Raw genomic sequence first — 15,448 nt, 5'->3', positions numbered from 1 at the left:
AACCCCCGCGCATTCCGTGTCGCCGTCGCCCCAGGCTGCATCCAGGTACAGCCAGGGCAGGCCGCATTCCTCCCACCGCCGCTCCTATGCCTAGCCTCGGATTCCTCAAGAAGAAGCGGACGAAAGACTCGACGGGCTCCCGAGACCTCGACTCGCCGACTTCGCCCATCAAGGACACGGCGTCGCCCATTACGCCCACGTCGTCGCGCAAGTCGGGCTCCTTCCACCTGCACCGGACAAAGACCAACGACTCGTCCCAAAACTCCCAGGCCGCGGCCGCGCCCTCGAAGCCCTCGTCCGACTCAATGAACCCCGCCTTTGCGCAGCAGCAGTATGCGAGCCCGCAGTCGACCGCGCAGCCCTCGCACAACACCCCCAGCATACAGAACCTGATCCACCCCCACAACACGAATGCGCCCGCGAAGAATAATGCCGGCGCCAACTTCCAGACGCAGCCCCTCAACCAGACCCGCACCACAAAGGGCAAATACTCGCTGACCGACTTCACCATCCAGCGCACGCTGGGCACGGGTAGCTTCGGCCGAGTCCACTTAGTCCAGTCCAAGCACAATCAGCGCTTCTACGCCGTCAAGGTGCTGAAGAAGGCGCAGGTCGTCAAGATGAAGCAGGTCGAGCACACCAACGATGAGCGCCGCATGCTGCAGCAGGTCAAGCACCCGTTCCTCATTACCCTCTGGGGCACCTTTCAGGATTCCAAGAATCTCTACATGGTCATGGATTTTGTAGAAGGGGGCGAGCTGTTTAGTCTGTTGCGAAAGTCCCAGGTACGTCACCTCAACAAGCTTGGTCACACGCTGTACTCACATGTCTAGCGCTTTCCCAATCCTGTTGCCAAGTTCTACGCCGCCGAAGTCACGCTCGCGCTCGACTACCTACACTCGCACAACATCATCTACCGCGATCTGAAGCCCGAGAATCTGCTCTTGGACCGACACGGCCATTTGAAGATCACAGACTTTGGCTTTGCAAAAGAAGTTCCCGACATCACATGGACGCTCTGTGGCACACCCGATTATCTAGCACCCGAAGTAGTCGCTTCCAAGGGCTACAACAAGTCGGTCGATTGGTGAGTCTAATCACCAATGTCACACGAGCTCTACTCACAACTGCAGGTGGTCTCTTGGCATTCTCATATTTGAAATGCTCTGCGGTTTTACCCCCTTCTGGGATGGTGGCTCACCCATGAAGATTTACGAGAATATCCTCAAGTCCAGGGTCAAATATCCGCCTTACATCCACCCCGACGCACATGATCTGCTGCAAAAGCTCATCACCCCAGATCTCACCAAGCGACTCGGCAACCTCCACGGGGGCAGCAAAGACGTCATGAACCACCCGTGGTTCGCAGAAGTGACGTGGGACAGACTGCAAAAGAAGGACATTGACGCGCCCTACGTGCCGCCTGTCAGAGCTGGCGTTGGCGACGCCAGCCAGTTCGATAAGTATCCAGAGGAGACGGAAGCATACGGTCAGGCAGGCGATGACCCGTGCGTGAAGAGTCCTCCTTACACAGTAGACCATATTCTGACGTGTCCGAACAGTCACGGACACCTGTTTCCCGACTTTTAGATATGTTATACATCGCCGAGGCGACCCTTTCCTTCGAAGCCTCTCTTCTCAAAAGAGAACAGGCCCGGCATCCCGGTCAACGTCGTCGATCACGTTGCGCCCGTTGAGGTCCGCGCCCGTCCTCCCACATCTCTCCTTGTCGTCTGACATTTCCATTTACGCAACAATGGCCATGCCATCAGTATTGCGCCCATGTAACCTTTTTCCTTGTCTATTATTACTCCTACTCCCGCAGTCCTTGACTTGCTTTTGAATACGGTATCATTGTTAAGCGTACCGAGGGCGGTATCCGAGTTGGGTATTTGCAATCCAAGTTCTCCGCACCAAAGTCGTCATGTTGTTACTGCGCGCTGGATGAACTGGAGGGGTTGATCGTTAGTGCTTTGCGATGCGAACAAAGAATTCTATGCCTGGCGTGGCCTAGAGCATAGATGGATGGCTGGATTGACGTTGTACGGAAAAATATAAAGGTGACGAGCAATGGGACAAATTCAGGACGCGTTCCACCCCTCATGCGTTCGAGAAATGAAACTACCCGTTCTGACATTTTTCGACCAAGCGCTCTATAGTCGCATCAGAATTTGCTGCGATGTCACTGTTTTCATGGTGTTCATTTCATTGAACGGAAAGTTGGCATAGGAAACCACTGCGTTGGATTCGCGGAACAGTTGAAGTATATAGGTATCTGGGAACTGCACGCACGTGGCCAAGCCGCTAGCCTCTTAAGCTGGACGCTAGAGGTGCCTTGCCCGCGGAAATAGTCGATACGGGGCCGTGCGTACGATGGAAAAGAGGGTCTCCTGGCTGTGAGCCTGTTGCGGGGAAAGGCCGTTGAAGATGATGGTGAATCTGCAAGTGGAAGACTGAGTTACATATCAATGCGGTGGACGAACTTGTTGATGAGATGAGATGGGATGAGTTAGGTTAGTTCACTGCGTTGCGCGCTCATCTATCTCTTTCTCTCCCCGTCTGGACTGGAAGTAAGATGGACGTTGATGGGTGGTGAACCGAGGGTATGATGCAGTCTCAAGACGAAGGGGGTGTACTGCTTCAACATTGAGGTGAGTACGCGTGTAGCTTCATCCAAAAACTTCGAGTTTCAGTCAAAAGCTAATTTTGGAAGCATGTAGCGATCAAACTTGGAGTCACTCGCGTTCCGTCGCCTTGTTCATTCAGGTACCTACAACGAGGTTGCTCGCTATAACTTGGGTCTCACCTCTTGTTTGCAATGGCTACAGTGCCGCTAGAGCACGTATGTGGTTGTTGCTCATATAGCTTCGTCTCCACTAGAGTTTCTTCTCTTTCATACACGTAGGACATATCTCTCTGGCTGTTCGGGTGTCGCTGACCATTGCGTGTAGTTGTCGCACCTTCTCGCTCATAGCGAGTGATGTAGAAAGGTTGATATGCTCCCGACTTACTGATCAGAATACCTAGGCTGGCACGATTGTCTCGAACTGATACATCGACGCTTCTTCGATGGGCGCACCTCTCGTCGTTGCTGCTCACAGTCCATGGTACTCTGCCATAGGTTTTAGGGGAATATGATCAGAGGACGAGCTTGAATACTACCTAGGCCTCAGACTGTGCTACCTGCTGGGAGCTATGGTTTATGCAGCATGGATTCCGGAGAGGTGGTGTCTGCGATGTTTCGATATCCCCAGGACGAGTCCTCGGCTCATGCGTCTGCTTTCGTCTGAGCTGCGGCGCACTGTGTTGCTGAGATTTCCAGATGATGCGGGACTGCGGAAAACTCTTTGTGGGTGAATTGGCAGCCCTACCTGGATTGCTCCACCTTGAAACGCCAAGGACCTCGACGCTACTCCCTTCTGTTTGACACCAATATATCGTGCTGTACGGGAGACTGACCAGCCTTCTTTTCAAACCTCGCTCAACATCTTGTAGATAAGGTGTCAGTGTTGGTTAGACGACATCTTCCTTCCTTCAAACTCGACACTGACCGATTCCCAACATCACGCGAGAACGATAGAAGCTCCACAGCAATCATGCTTTCAGGATCTCAGCGGAGATATGTTCCGATGCCATTACGACCCACAAATCCAATCGTTGCGTACGCTTCTCCGGAAAATGGTCCGATGTCGCGACACTCAACCTTCACTCACATGCAACAAGCGAGATCTGTGCCAGCCACGCACACTATCGCCGCGGAGTAAAGCCATTTGTCAGATTGGAAGTCTATCTCTAGGTTAACCCCAAACTCGAGGTAGCCATGGCGTAAAAAGTTCGATGGCGGAGCTCTCAGGAGTATCGATGACGACTGGCGAAATCCAGACATTGGCGAGATGATATACTTTTTCAAATCACATTTATTCCCATAACGATCGATTTGCGAAGGCACCAGAATATATACAAGGATGCAAGCTGCCAATGTCATGCGAGATAAGGCACTGTCGCCGTACCTGATTGGTCTGGGGGCGTCTCACCAGTAATCTTCCTTGGGATGGGCATTGATCGACAACTCGAAATACGATCAAGGCAGACCTTGAGATCGTGAGGAACCTGTGCAACGAGCCGAGACCGTTTGTTTGGTAGTACTACCATGCTGGTGCTATGCTTATCGACAAGTGCTGACGGCGCATATGTGGTCGCCGTCGACAACACCGTCGCAAGACCATCAGTCTCATCTCCAGAACACAAAAGCAAAAAGCTATAATCGATCTCCGACTCTTCGCTCTGACTGCCGAACGCTGTTGGATGGCGTTTCAGATGGTCTGGTCGACGCCACGAAGCTGCATTTGCCGGTGCAACTAGGAATAGTAGGGACGTTAGGAGCTGGGATTTGGCGACACAGTCGAACTGTCAGCGCGACCGCGGAAAAGCTCAGTTCATATTATCTTCAAACGGTCTGATAAGGAATCCTTGTTGGAGATAACTATAGAGTCCCTAGTCTCGGCTGGCTCCCGCCAAGAGATAAGAGAACGCCTTTCCCGGTCCCCACCACCCCACGGCAAACCTCACTTGGACGAACCACGACCTCCACATCATGTTGACCCGCCCCTTTCACACCTCACGCTGACAATAATGCTCTACCATTTGCTGCGACAGCCTGTGGAGACGAGCCCGACGCCACGGCGCTGATCGGAGGCGCATTACTTTTGTGGTCGGTAGAGTCCCTTCTCCGCTGCCCTGACTGGGGATGTGCTGCACGCCAACATAGATAACGAAAACGCCAACAGTGCCCAATCCAGGCCGGAGAACTCTGATCTCACTTGGTCTGGGGAACCACCCGCGGTCTATCCTTGTCGCAGCCTAGTCGTGAATCACTGTGCTATACCGCGGAAGTACCGTTTATGGGCTTTGTGAAGCAATCTATATAACCTTTGGTTCCGTATCCAGTCGGATAGTCAGCAACCAATCTCTCCTCCTCTGTCGCTGCGCTGCTCTACAAGACACCCTTGTATTCTACAGAAAGTCTGCAGCAACTCCTGCCGGATTTCCAAGATGGGCTTCTCGTTCAACATGCTCTGGTCTGCACCAGAAATCAACCCTTACAATAAGAAGGCGAAGTCGATCCCCGTCTTCAACCCCGTCAACAAGTATGGACGGGTGTTCTTCTTCTCGTACCTGGGCTTCTTCATCGCGTTCTGGTCATGGTAAGTTGTTCTCCACAATAATCTCCATCCCACAATTGCTTACGCTGTGCAGGTACGCGTTCCCGCCTCTGGTATGGCTACCCGCATTTGACGCCGCTCTCACATGATCGCGACTAACCCGTCTATAGCTAAGCAAGAGCATCAAGGCCGATATGCATCTTTCCCAGAATCAGATTGCCAACTCCAACATCATTGCTCTCACTGCGACACTGCTGGTTCGCTTCATCGCTGGTCCAATGTGCGATCACTTCGGGCCACGCAAGACTTTTGCGGCTCTCCTCTTCATGGGTGCTATTCCAACTGCTATGGCTGGCACTGCAAAGAATGCCATGGGGCTATACTTTATTCGATTCTTCGTCGGTATCCTCGGTGGTACATTTGTTCCCTGCCAGGTCTGGACAACCGGATTTTACGACAAGAATATCGTCGGCACCGCTAATGCCTTAGTCGGTGGTTGGGGTAACTCTGGAGGCGGTATTACCTAGTAAGTACTTCTCTGCCTATCTGCTATTTGTACCCCTGTCTTACTGGTTGCAGCTTCGTCATGCCTGCCATCTACGACTCTTTGAAGAAAGATCAAGGTTTGACCTCGCATGTCGCCTGGCGGGTCTCGTTCATCGTTCCGTTCATCCTCATCACTGCTGTCGCGACGGGATTGCTCCTTCTTACCGACGATACCCCCACTGGCCATTGGTCGGACCGCGCTGCTGCCGTCCCTGTCGGTCACCATTCTCATGCGGCAGTCGTCTCTACTTCAGGAGGTCTTGCTGATAAGCCTACAAACACAACTGCTACGTCACTCTCATCACACGACGAGAAGAAGCGAGCCAGCTCTCCCACGGATGTCGAGACCGCTTCCGGCGACGTCCAGATCATCGACGAGTTCCAGCACGAAGTCATCGTCAAGCCAACGCCCAAGGAAGCCCTGAAGGTCATGTTTTCGCTCCAAACGCTTATGCTCTGCGCTGGATACGTCTGCTCCTTCGGTGGTGAACTCGCCATCAACTCCATCCTCGGCGCCTACTATCTCAAGAACTTTCCCCACCTCGGTCAAACAACGTCCGGTCGATGGGCAGCCATGTTCGGCCTCCTCAACGTCATTACTCGTCCGCTCGGTGGCTTCATCGGCGACCTGATCTACAAGTGGACCAACCACAACCTATGGGCAAAGAAGTTCTGGATTCACTTCGTTGGTGTAATGTCTGGCATCTTCCTCATCGTCATCGGCAAGCTCGATCCTCATAACCTCCATGAGATGATTGGCCTCATTGCCGTTATGGCTATCTTCCTTGAGGCCGGCAATGGCGCCAATTTTGCGCTTGTCCCTCATATCCACCCCCATGCTAATGGTAAGCTGCACTGCCACTCTCGTCTCGCTCAATTTCATTGCTAACCCTGCTCAAGGTATACTCTCCGGTCTCGTCGGCGCTGCTGGCAACCTCGGCGGTATCATCTTTGCCATAATCTTCCGCTACAACAAGACCAACTATGCCCACGCTTTCTGGATCATAGGTATAATAATCATTGTCCTCAACACGGCTTTCATGTGGGTCAAGCCTCTGCCCAAGGGTCAGATCGGCGGTCGTTAGCATATCTTCTATTCTAAGGCAGCGTTCAGTCTCCACTGATGGTTCAGGGTACATATTTCGTACTCTTCAGGCTTTTTTGTTTATTATACCCATGAATGTCTACTTCGCAACGATTTCACAAAGTGGCCTCACGTGGTGTATTGATTAATGACTTTACAATTGACTATAACATCCGGGAGCTGTCAGCGCATCGTACTAACCTTTTCGCATAGCTGAAGAAGAGCCGGACAATATGCTAGACTAGACAGACATGTCTTTCTGGGGGTACTGAGGTGCCCGCAAACCGCACCGCTCAGCACCACAATTCCACCCAAATACGGCGGTAATAAAACAACACAACTAAGGACGAGGAGAAGGATTTCGGATCGTATCAGCCGCGCGACAGGCTGTCACCCAGCCCACCTTTTGTGGTCCAGACCCATCAAACAGTTATACTTTCTTTCAGACCACCGCATAATTCCCATTTGAATCTTGGCCCTAATCCTCTAACTGGTAGCTTCGTCTTAAAGCTTCTTCGTGATGCCTAGATCCCGATCTAACGGCCCGGCCATAAATATATCCACGCTCACCACACTACCCTGACTATGACCGCTTTCCATGCCCTTTGCTGACATAATGTGCGTTTCGTCGCTTTTACGCCCATCGTGGGATGCACCTTTATACGGGAGAGAGTTCATCTGATACAATTTGCCACACGCCCACGCATCATCGCTGTCAGTCTTGCATCTATGCATGTAGACATCTGTGCGTATATCTCTGTCATTGATCGTATCGTCGAGGTCAAACTTTTGTCGATTTCTGATTATCGGAAGGTCTCGCTTTGTGCTTCCGTTCGTATGGCCTGTCGACCGACTCGCTTTGGAGGCGCTGGACATGGATAGAAACAAGAGTTTTGCCAATTGCTTTAGCATGGGAAGGCACGCGCAGATAATTCCTAGGTTCGCTTCGACCAAATTCCAGATTCCGCGCTGGATGAAGTTCCAGATTTGGTCCTTTTGATTACGGACGCTATTGGCAACGACGGTGACGCGGAGGATTGAAGTTATTGTGACACTAGGGGAGTTGGTTAGAGGTGGTCATGATGGGTGTGGCAGACAGGAAAACTTACAATCCACCGAGCAAAAAGACGCCATATAGCATAATCTTTTCTTGCATCTTTAGCTGCAGCTTGAGAACTTAGCGGATTGGCAGTGCCAACACTACCACATCTGTCGCCATGTTTAGCACCGCGTTTGCTAACCAGAACTTTGAACTATCGATGCATGTCCCATTGATGGCCTTGTTCCACGGCCGCTCGAGCGGCACGCACTGGAAGATGGTTGCAAATATCGTTGCAATACCTGAACCGATGACTATCGCTATCTGCAACATGGGCATCGCGCCTACGTATAGAAAAGGCAAAGAGGAAGCGTTTAGACGCCTCTATTACGAGATTTGGAAGCTAAACAACTACCTCCATGATTTACGCTCTAGTGATGCCAAAAATGAGGCCATTGCAACGCCAAAAGGATACTCACTGACATTTTCTAGCTTCAAGCCCAAATGCAAGACCGCAAGGAGCAACAAACAGACCTTACAGCTCAACACGAACGAACACAAGAGACTACCCGTCAAATTCGAAACTCGAATAAAGTGGATCGAGCACTACCAGCGCATCGTGCGTCCAGTCCCACCCTCCCCCATTCCAAATCCTCCTCCGAACAAGCTTTATAAAGTTCGTAGCACAGTCCGACCTCCTTACCTTCTTCCTCGCAAAACTCATGCTCGACATCGAGAATCCCATTGCTGACTCGGACGATCCTTACCGAAACGTCAAGAGCATGCTCGTCCTGTTTGGACGCACGAAAGTGGCGATTCGAAAGACTGGTGGGTTCCAGGCTGAGCGCTTGGTGAAGGAGATTGGGGAGTTGGGGGGGCCGACGGAGGGGATGAGGGAGGCGTTGGGGTGGGTTAGGGATATTTTTTTGGGGATGGGTGGGAAGTCGAAACGCGGTAAGAGCAAGGGTCCGGTTGAGGTTATTGATTTGGAGTAGACGTGGCATTAATCTAGTGGCCTACGATACTACTCTACCTATGCCAGCACTACGAAACGAAAAGGAATTGTAGTAGAGTGTATAACACCTCTTAGGGAATGTGTGCTTGATGCAAGAATGAATGTATTGTGCATATAAGTGTTCGGGTTGTGTAAATGAGTGTCGTACGTCTCCCTTTTTCGAGGTGCGTATATTTGAGCGTCTCTCGATTACGCTATCTTCTCTCTACCACAACAGCATTCCTGGCTAGAATTGCGCTTCCATGCGCTGATAGACTTAAACAGCTTCGTCGATAGTGATGACGCCATCCTTGTTCGTGTCGTGCCTTTATTTTGTTCAACGTCAGTACATTCCGCATATAATGGAAAATATGTTAAGAAAGAACTTTAGCACTTACTTCTCAAACCACTTGACCCATACCTCGTTGTCTCCAGTTACCCCCATATACTCCAGGTAGCGGTCCACAGTGATACTGCCCGCACCTTCCGTATCAGCTTCCATGAAAGATGTCTTGATGGAGTCTGAACGTTCAGCCAGTCCAAGTGGAAGGTCCCGCTTCATCGAGCGGCCTCGACAGCCGCCATCACAGTTGCAGCAGAATATGTTGCATTTTCCGTGTGCGCAGCATGGTGTACCATTCGTGCCATCGCCGCACGAGCCAGTCGTCGGTCCCTGGCAGCACACGGCAGTAGCCAAGGGAATGATGGCGGTAACGCATGCGATCCAGGATAAGTACAACATCGTAACAGTTGGGGGTTATAGATCGTGAGAAGAGAGCAAAGTAGGTGTAATGGTAATGCTTCTGGTGTACAGCAGAGTGATTCTGTGCTTCGTAGTGGAAAACCTGAGCGACAACGGGAAAACGAAGAGCTTTATACATCTTACAGAGTCAAACTTGTCCTTAAATCATTACCCTGCAGCGACAACCATCACAGAACTCCCCTCATTTGCAGCAAGATGTTGTCACATCGTTACCTTGCAGGCACAGTCAGCACAATACTGCTTCATTTGCAGTCTTCTTCTGATTCATGGGAATCATCTCAGGGCCTCATGCTAATACGTGCACACGATAGTAGTACAGTCAGATATCTAACAATCGGTGTGAGATTATGGAGACGTTAGTCAATTCCCCTGCATTCAGTGTGGTGATCCACCCGCGTCGATGCCGTACGAGTGGAAACCCACTTATGCTGACAGTGTACAGAATGAATAAACCAGTGAACTGAAAGGCATGATCTAAGAGCAAACTTAACATCACGACATGTCGACATTGATGCCGGGCTGAGCTACTTCAGAATGTAGAAGTGTTTTGGACAACACGACCTGTGGCGGAATCACTCAGTGCATTCTCAAATCATCAGACGTTACCCAACGCCTACCGATTGAGACTTGACGATCTGTATCGATCTCAAAATCGCACAAGCATGACATCGGAAGACAATTACCGATCATCGGTGTTCACCAATATCACCGGACATCACCATATCCATCGTCTACCACTATGCAATCAAGACTTGACGATCAGAGTCAGCCTTGAAGTCGCACAAGCATGATATTGAAGGACAGGTGCCGATCATCAATATCACCAACTTTTCGGCAGCGTTGCCTGATGCTGCGCCTTGGTCCCACAAATACTGCACTTGCTACTGGAAGCAGGTTCATTTTCCATTTCGACAAGGTGCAGTTTGTCGTCCTCAGGCTTGACTGAACAGACCGTCGTGTCCATTTTGGTCACGATCCTCGTCTGAACACCCCAAATTCGATCACTTAGCTTACTAGCTCCGCTGTGTAGTGACGCGTTTTCTCTCAAGTCAAAACATTCGGGCTGCGTATGCGCAAACTATCGACGGAATGCTAGTAGATCACGCTGAGGTTGAGTTTAGCGCTGAGTCAGGTATTACTCGCTAAGGTGTAGTAAGCCGGATTCATGAGTCAAGACCGCTCAAGCTTTCGCCCCGCAACGCCCCGCGCCAACCTCTCCTTCTTACTTCCCGAATGGTCAGGGTCGGTACAAATTAGATTAAACATCGGGTCATCGCTGAAGCGCTTACCTTGTCCAGCAGCATCACGGCCTGTGCACGGGCACCCTACAACTGCACCCCAGAAGCCTCACCCCAACAATCAGCAATAAGCATTCCCCACTGGGATGGAATGCCGGTACTACAGGTAGCTTCATCTGCCGCAACATGATCATCGCGGTTAAAGTGATCTCACAGCGTATTCCTAATGAAACGTCGTGCCAATATCCAAACGGAGCCATATGTCATTCCCAAGCGCCAATCAGAGACTAAGCGACTTGATCTTGGATAGGAAGGATATGTCTATGCTCATGTTTGTGTGCAGCCCTATCGCCAGTGCCTGGAGTATTCTTTTCAAGCGCTCTAAGTGGTCGCGTCGAAACAGAAAGCAGCAAGGTACGGAGAACGTGTGAAGTATAAAGGGGAAGAGACGGACGAAGAACAGCCGTAGCCACATGAATGATCGCGTGGGTACTGGGTCTGAACGCACTTTAGCACCAGGTAATAGCATCACTGAAACAGAGTCCGCACTCCCTAAGATCTCCCTGAGCTTACTCTTCCGCTCCTCCCTCTTCTCAGCTTTCCTCAGTCCAAACCCCTGTGTCCCTGTCAGTGCATGGAGACGATCCCATTGTTGCAGCCAATCTGTTCCACGCGGCGGTGCGGGTTAGCGCTTGATCAAAGGCGGTAGATTTGGCGTGGAAGATATGTGATAGGGTGGTGTTAGCGGTGACGATATTCTGAGAGAGGGGTTATCTCGTTTGGAGGTGAAGAAGCGTGGTTTGGGAGGGGGTGCAAAAGAGAAACTTCTGCAGATTGGTGGGGATGGCAGTAGACCTGGATGGAGGGACGGCGGGAGGGTGTCTTCGGAAGATGATGAAGACTGAGAATGTGTGGATGGTGCGAGGCAGGGCTGTATGCTATCATCATCATCATCTTCTTCGTCGTCGGTCGTCGTCGTCATCATCACTGCCGTCGTGATGGACAATGTCCACGAATGTGGTTGGGCTTGGAGGCACCCTCTCAAGACACTCGTCGATCAAATCTTGTTGATGTTTTCGCGATAGTTGGCGACAGTCTTCCGAGGCATTCAAGCACCAGACCTCGCGTGTCAAGAGCTAGAAGCGACAGCGATTTCTCTTCGCGCTCGATGCTCGCCGTTTTTGGAGAGCCAACTAGAGGAGGCCTCCTTGGGGCTGACCGAAAAGGCGGAGGTGGCGGCGGCGGCAGAGGCTTGTCCAGATCCGGACTGGCCATGGGGGCAACGTGGAAGTATTCGAGCTATGTATATCCCGTGACCATGCTGCAGAGCCCTGATACTGCAGACTCGAGGTATGCATACTGCGGGAATTCGACCTTGTCGACGGCGGTGCAGTACTGTTGTTCGTAACGACATCTCCGTCCATCAAGACGCGAGTCATGGTAAGACGCGGTCTTCCTGCAGCTTTCGAAACTTTTGAGCTGTTCTCCGTGGCCGGGGATGTTTTTCCCAAGTAATGTGCAGCCGTAGCATTCAACTCCGCGTCGTCATCAATACTCCATTTCTTTTCCGTCACGCTCGTTTCCCTTTCTACTCCACCTCTATAGCACACGCAGCACGCTGGAGGGCCATTCCTCAGAATCTACGGCGGTGCCTTCTTGCTAGACAGGTAGCTAAATCAATGTAATCACAAACATCTCCGCACTCAAAGTACTTTCACAGAACCAGCGATAGCTCAACTAAGGCGTAGTCGCTTTGAAAATCCTCTTAGACAGGTAGCTAGTCGCGTTAGGATCCTAGGATAATATAGTATAGCTATAGGAGGCAGCGGCAGGGATATATCGTAGTACGCTAGAGGGCTATTCCTTAGAAGCTATAATAGTAGCCCTCTTACTAGATAGACAGCTAGTTGCGTTAGCATCTGAAGATAATATAGTACGGCTATAGGAGGCGGCTACAGGTACGTGTTACAGTATACTAGAGGGCTATTTCCTCCTAGGCTACAGTAGTAGCCTTCTCACTAGATGGCGAGGTATTTCATACAGATTAAGGTGATATTCCTTTGCTTTATACTTCCATAGTAAGGAGCCATGATTACCTAGGACTCGCTGGCTTGCATGTGTGCACCACACTTGAATTTGCGCTAAACGCAAAAAGTCTAGTAAGACGCGGAGACGGCAAGCAAAATTACGCGCATTAGTATGTAGCAGCGCAAAGAAACAAGAACACCTACCTTTAGTTCGCACGACTGTTGCGTACAATAAGTAATCAATATGATTTAAGACTCAGCGTTATTCCAGAATTTGTTTTAGTAACAGCTTTTGTATGTTTGAATGTTTGAATGTCGTAGAACAACATGTGTAGACTTATTAGGGGCGAGCCTCGGCATACCCCAAGACACTTGTATCCCGCAGCAGTTTAACTAAGATTGGCTGCCAACCCGCCTCTCTGCTTGGCCGTAGCGTACGCCGCAATCTCAGGAAGAACCTTGTAAGCCGCCCTGGCAGGGCTTATTTGCCACAATCACAGCTGTTCCCTCCTTCTCATCGCCTATAGCACTTCTCGAACGGCAACCACAAGATGCGCGGGTTCGTAAGCATCGCGCTCTGGCTTTGTGCCTCGAAGCTATCACTGGGCGCACCAGGATCAAGCTTCAATACTGTTAAGACGGAAAATGGATTGATTACAGGTCATCATTCACCGAATGTCAAAAATGTCTGGGAGTACCTGGGGATTCCATACGCGCAGCCACCGCTGGGAGACTTGCGATTTGCAGCACCGCAAAAGTACAAGACCAAGGCACCGTACAATGCGACCACATTCGTAAGCGCACGCTTCATATTCTATTTATATTAAGAAGATTTGGCTAATAGTGAGTATAGGGATAGTAGGTACCTAAGGTGCAAACCTATGTCATTTTGATCTGACCATGCAAGTGACTGCCCCCAACAAGCTGCCGTTCAACCATTATCCTCCGGGTTTACCCCTCAAGCAGCTCGTGTACTGGGCTCTTTTACCGGTGCTGCTGGAACACAACGAAATGAAGATTGTCTGACTTTGAACATTTGGTCAAAACAAAGGGCAAGATCTTCAAAGGCAGACAAGCCTGTCTTCGTCTTGTTTCATGGAGGACGTTAGTCACTTTCCAGTCTCTATTTGCCATCATATTTTACTAACTTATCCAGGTTTCGCTGGTGGCAACACGAATACGCCGTTCGCAAATGGTCAATACCTTGCCAATTCCGAAGACCTCATCGTTGTTACGGTCAACTATCGCTTGAATGTATTTGGATTCCCTGGCGCCCCCGATGCTGACACAAATCTTGGATTGCGAGATCAGCGCCATGCTGTTGAATGGCTACAGAAGAATATTGCGGCTTTTGGAGGCAGTCCCAAGAAAATTGTCATCGCCGGCCAATCTTCCGGTGGCGCCGCCGTGGACTGGTGGTCATATGCTTACAGGCGAAATCCCATCGCTCACGGCCTCATGTCGACTTCCGGAAATGCCTTCAGCTTCCCCATGAATACGCCTCAGAAACAGAAAGACAACTGGTACCAGCTTTCTGCCTTGCTCGGTTGTGTAGCAAAGAACGAAACACTCAAGTGCATGCGCGAACAACCGTGGCAAGCAGTTTCATCCGCCGTATCCAAGATTTCTCCTAGCCCAGGGGGAAGCCCGGTTCGATCAACGCCGCCTTTTTACCCCATGATTGACAACAAGATCATCTTTGGCGATTACCTCTCCCTCGCGTCATTGGGCAGCTTTGCCAAAATCCCGTATTTTCATGGGCACAACAATTACGAACAAGGCTACTACGTAATTCCTGCATTTGCACAAGGTCGCAACGTTACCGAAGAGCAAGCGGCGAAATTCCTCTTGGAGTCATTCGTGTGCCCACATTCCTACGAGGCTAGACAGCGCGTCAAAGCCAAGGTCCCAAATTGGGTCTATCGCTACTTTGGTGACTGGAATAACACCCGGCTCTATCCAACCAGTGGTGCCTACCACGGCACTGAACTGCACATGATTCTCGGTGGCTCACAGGATGCTAGTGGCCTCCCTGCTTCACAAGCACAGAAAGACACATCTAAACTCTTCCAGCGAGCGGTTGCCGCGTTTGCTGATAATCCAAAGAGGGGTCTGGCCAAATTCGGGTGGCCTCAATATGACCCCAACACGAACAGTTGGATCGAGATCGCCGTAGCGAACAAGCCGAAGGCAACGTTTGCCAAACCTGAGAAGTACGATAAGGCATGTTCGAAGATCGTTATGGGGGCGTTGTCGACTCTGTCTTGAGCAGTCGTTATACGTCTTGCATGGTCTACATGCTGATAACATAGTTAGCGAGCTCCTATAATCTATAATTGCATAGTTAGTGAGCTCTATACTCTGACACCTGGAAAATCTTAGCTAACTTTTGCACAACATAAGCACATCATTACCTAACACATGCCATATGTACTTTGAGACGCTAATATCGAGCCTGTTGCCATCTTCTGAACGCATAATCGGCAAGACGTTCTAGAGCGTTGGCACAAAACCCACGGATGTCGTTGAAATCAGCACCCTGGTGAAATCAGTCAGACCTCTTTTAGATCGTTTAATGCCACCCACGCAATACGA

The 15,448-nt window shown here is 50.6% G+C and overlaps 6 protein-coding genes across 6 annotated transcripts; 4 read left to right on the top strand and 2 right to left on the bottom strand.

Annotated features, from left to right (window-relative positions):
- Positions 1 to 86: 86 nt before the first annotated feature.
- K460DRAFT_281198 (camp-dependent protein kinase A) lies at positions 87 to 1,590 on the top strand (the record flags this gene model as incomplete). The annotated part of the gene is made up of 3 exons (XM_040928473.1): positions 87 to 785; positions 834 to 1,087; positions 1,134 to 1,590. 3 exons carry the CDS (start codon positions 87 to 89, stop codon positions 1,588 to 1,590), a joined length of 1,410 nt encoding a protein of 469 aa, XP_040790184.1.
- A 3,003-nt stretch (positions 1,591 to 4,593) lies between these two features.
- On the top strand, positions 4,594 to 7,214 carry K460DRAFT_363683 (nitrate transporter-like protein). Its single transcript, XM_040932865.1, has 5 exons — positions 4,594 to 5,204; positions 5,257 to 5,275; positions 5,333 to 5,688; positions 5,742 to 6,553; positions 6,609 to 7,214. Exons 1-5 carry the CDS (start codon positions 5,053 to 5,055, stop codon positions 6,791 to 6,793), a joined length of 1,524 nt encoding a protein of 507 aa, XP_040790183.1. The 5' UTR covers positions 4,594 to 5,052; the 3' UTR covers positions 6,794 to 7,214.
- On the bottom strand, positions 6,934 to 7,948 carry K460DRAFT_426377 (uncharacterized protein; the record flags this gene model as incomplete). Its single annotated transcript, XM_040938249.1, has 2 exons — positions 6,934 to 7,846; positions 7,902 to 7,948. 2 exons carry the CDS (start codon positions 7,946 to 7,948, stop codon positions 7,297 to 7,299), a joined length of 597 nt encoding a protein of 198 aa, XP_040790182.1. The 3' UTR covers positions 6,934 to 7,296.
- A 61-nt stretch (positions 7,949 to 8,009) lies between these two features.
- K460DRAFT_402953 (uncharacterized protein) lies at positions 8,010 to 8,826 on the top strand (the record flags this gene model as incomplete). The annotated part of the gene is made up of 2 exons (XM_040936575.1): positions 8,010 to 8,450; positions 8,509 to 8,826. 2 exons carry the CDS (start codon positions 8,010 to 8,012, stop codon positions 8,824 to 8,826), a joined length of 759 nt encoding a protein of 252 aa, XP_040790181.1.
- A 393-nt stretch (positions 8,827 to 9,219) lies between these two features.
- K460DRAFT_279871 (uncharacterized protein) lies at positions 9,220 to 9,567 on the bottom strand (the record flags this gene model as incomplete). The annotated part of the gene is made up of 1 exon (XM_040928359.1): positions 9,220 to 9,567. One exon carries the CDS (start codon positions 9,565 to 9,567, stop codon positions 9,220 to 9,222), a length of 348 nt encoding a protein of 115 aa, XP_040790180.1.
- A 3,782-nt stretch (positions 9,568 to 13,349) lies between these two features.
- Positions 13,350 to 15,129, top strand: K460DRAFT_307000 (carboxylesteras-like protein). Its single transcript, XM_040930051.1, has 4 exons — positions 13,350 to 13,647; positions 13,707 to 13,711; positions 13,761 to 13,957; positions 14,010 to 15,129. Exons 1-4 carry the CDS (start codon positions 13,405 to 13,407, stop codon positions 15,119 to 15,121), a joined length of 1,557 nt encoding a protein of 518 aa, XP_040790179.1. The 5' UTR covers positions 13,350 to 13,404; the 3' UTR covers positions 15,122 to 15,129.
- Positions 15,130 to 15,448: the final 319 nt, after the last annotated feature.

Source organism: Cucurbitaria berberidis (genome assembly GCF_010015615.1).
Source record: "Cucurbitaria berberidis CBS 394.84 unplaced genomic scaffold K460scaffold_2, whole genome shotgun sequence".
Classification (NCBI taxonomy): Eukaryota; Fungi; Ascomycota; class Dothideomycetes; order Pleosporales; family Cucurbitariaceae; genus Cucurbitaria; species Cucurbitaria berberidis.
This window is presented reverse-complemented; position numbering and strand designations above follow the sequence as displayed.

Bases quoted from the DNA above. Each gene is read 5' to 3' on its own strand.
- K460DRAFT_363683 (XM_040932865.1), top strand. From the start codon at position 5,053: ATGGGCTTCTCGTTCAACATGCTCTGGTCTGCACCAGAAATCAACCCT. The intron at 5,689-5,741 runs GTAAGTACTTCT...TACTGGTTGCAG, and splicing joins TCTGGAGGCGGTATTACCTA to CTTCGTCATGCCTGCCATCT. The intron at 6,554-6,608 runs GTAAGCTGCACT...ACCCTGCTCAAG, and splicing joins TATCCACCCCCATGCTAATG to GTATACTCTCCGGTCTCGTC.
- K460DRAFT_307000 (XM_040930051.1), top strand. From the start codon at position 13,405: ATGCGCGGGTTCGTAAGCATCGCGCTCTGGCTTTGTGCCTCGAAGCTA. The intron at 13,958-14,009 runs GTTAGTCACTTT...TAACTTATCCAG, and splicing joins CGTCTTGTTTCATGGAGGAC to GTTTCGCTGGTGGCAACACG.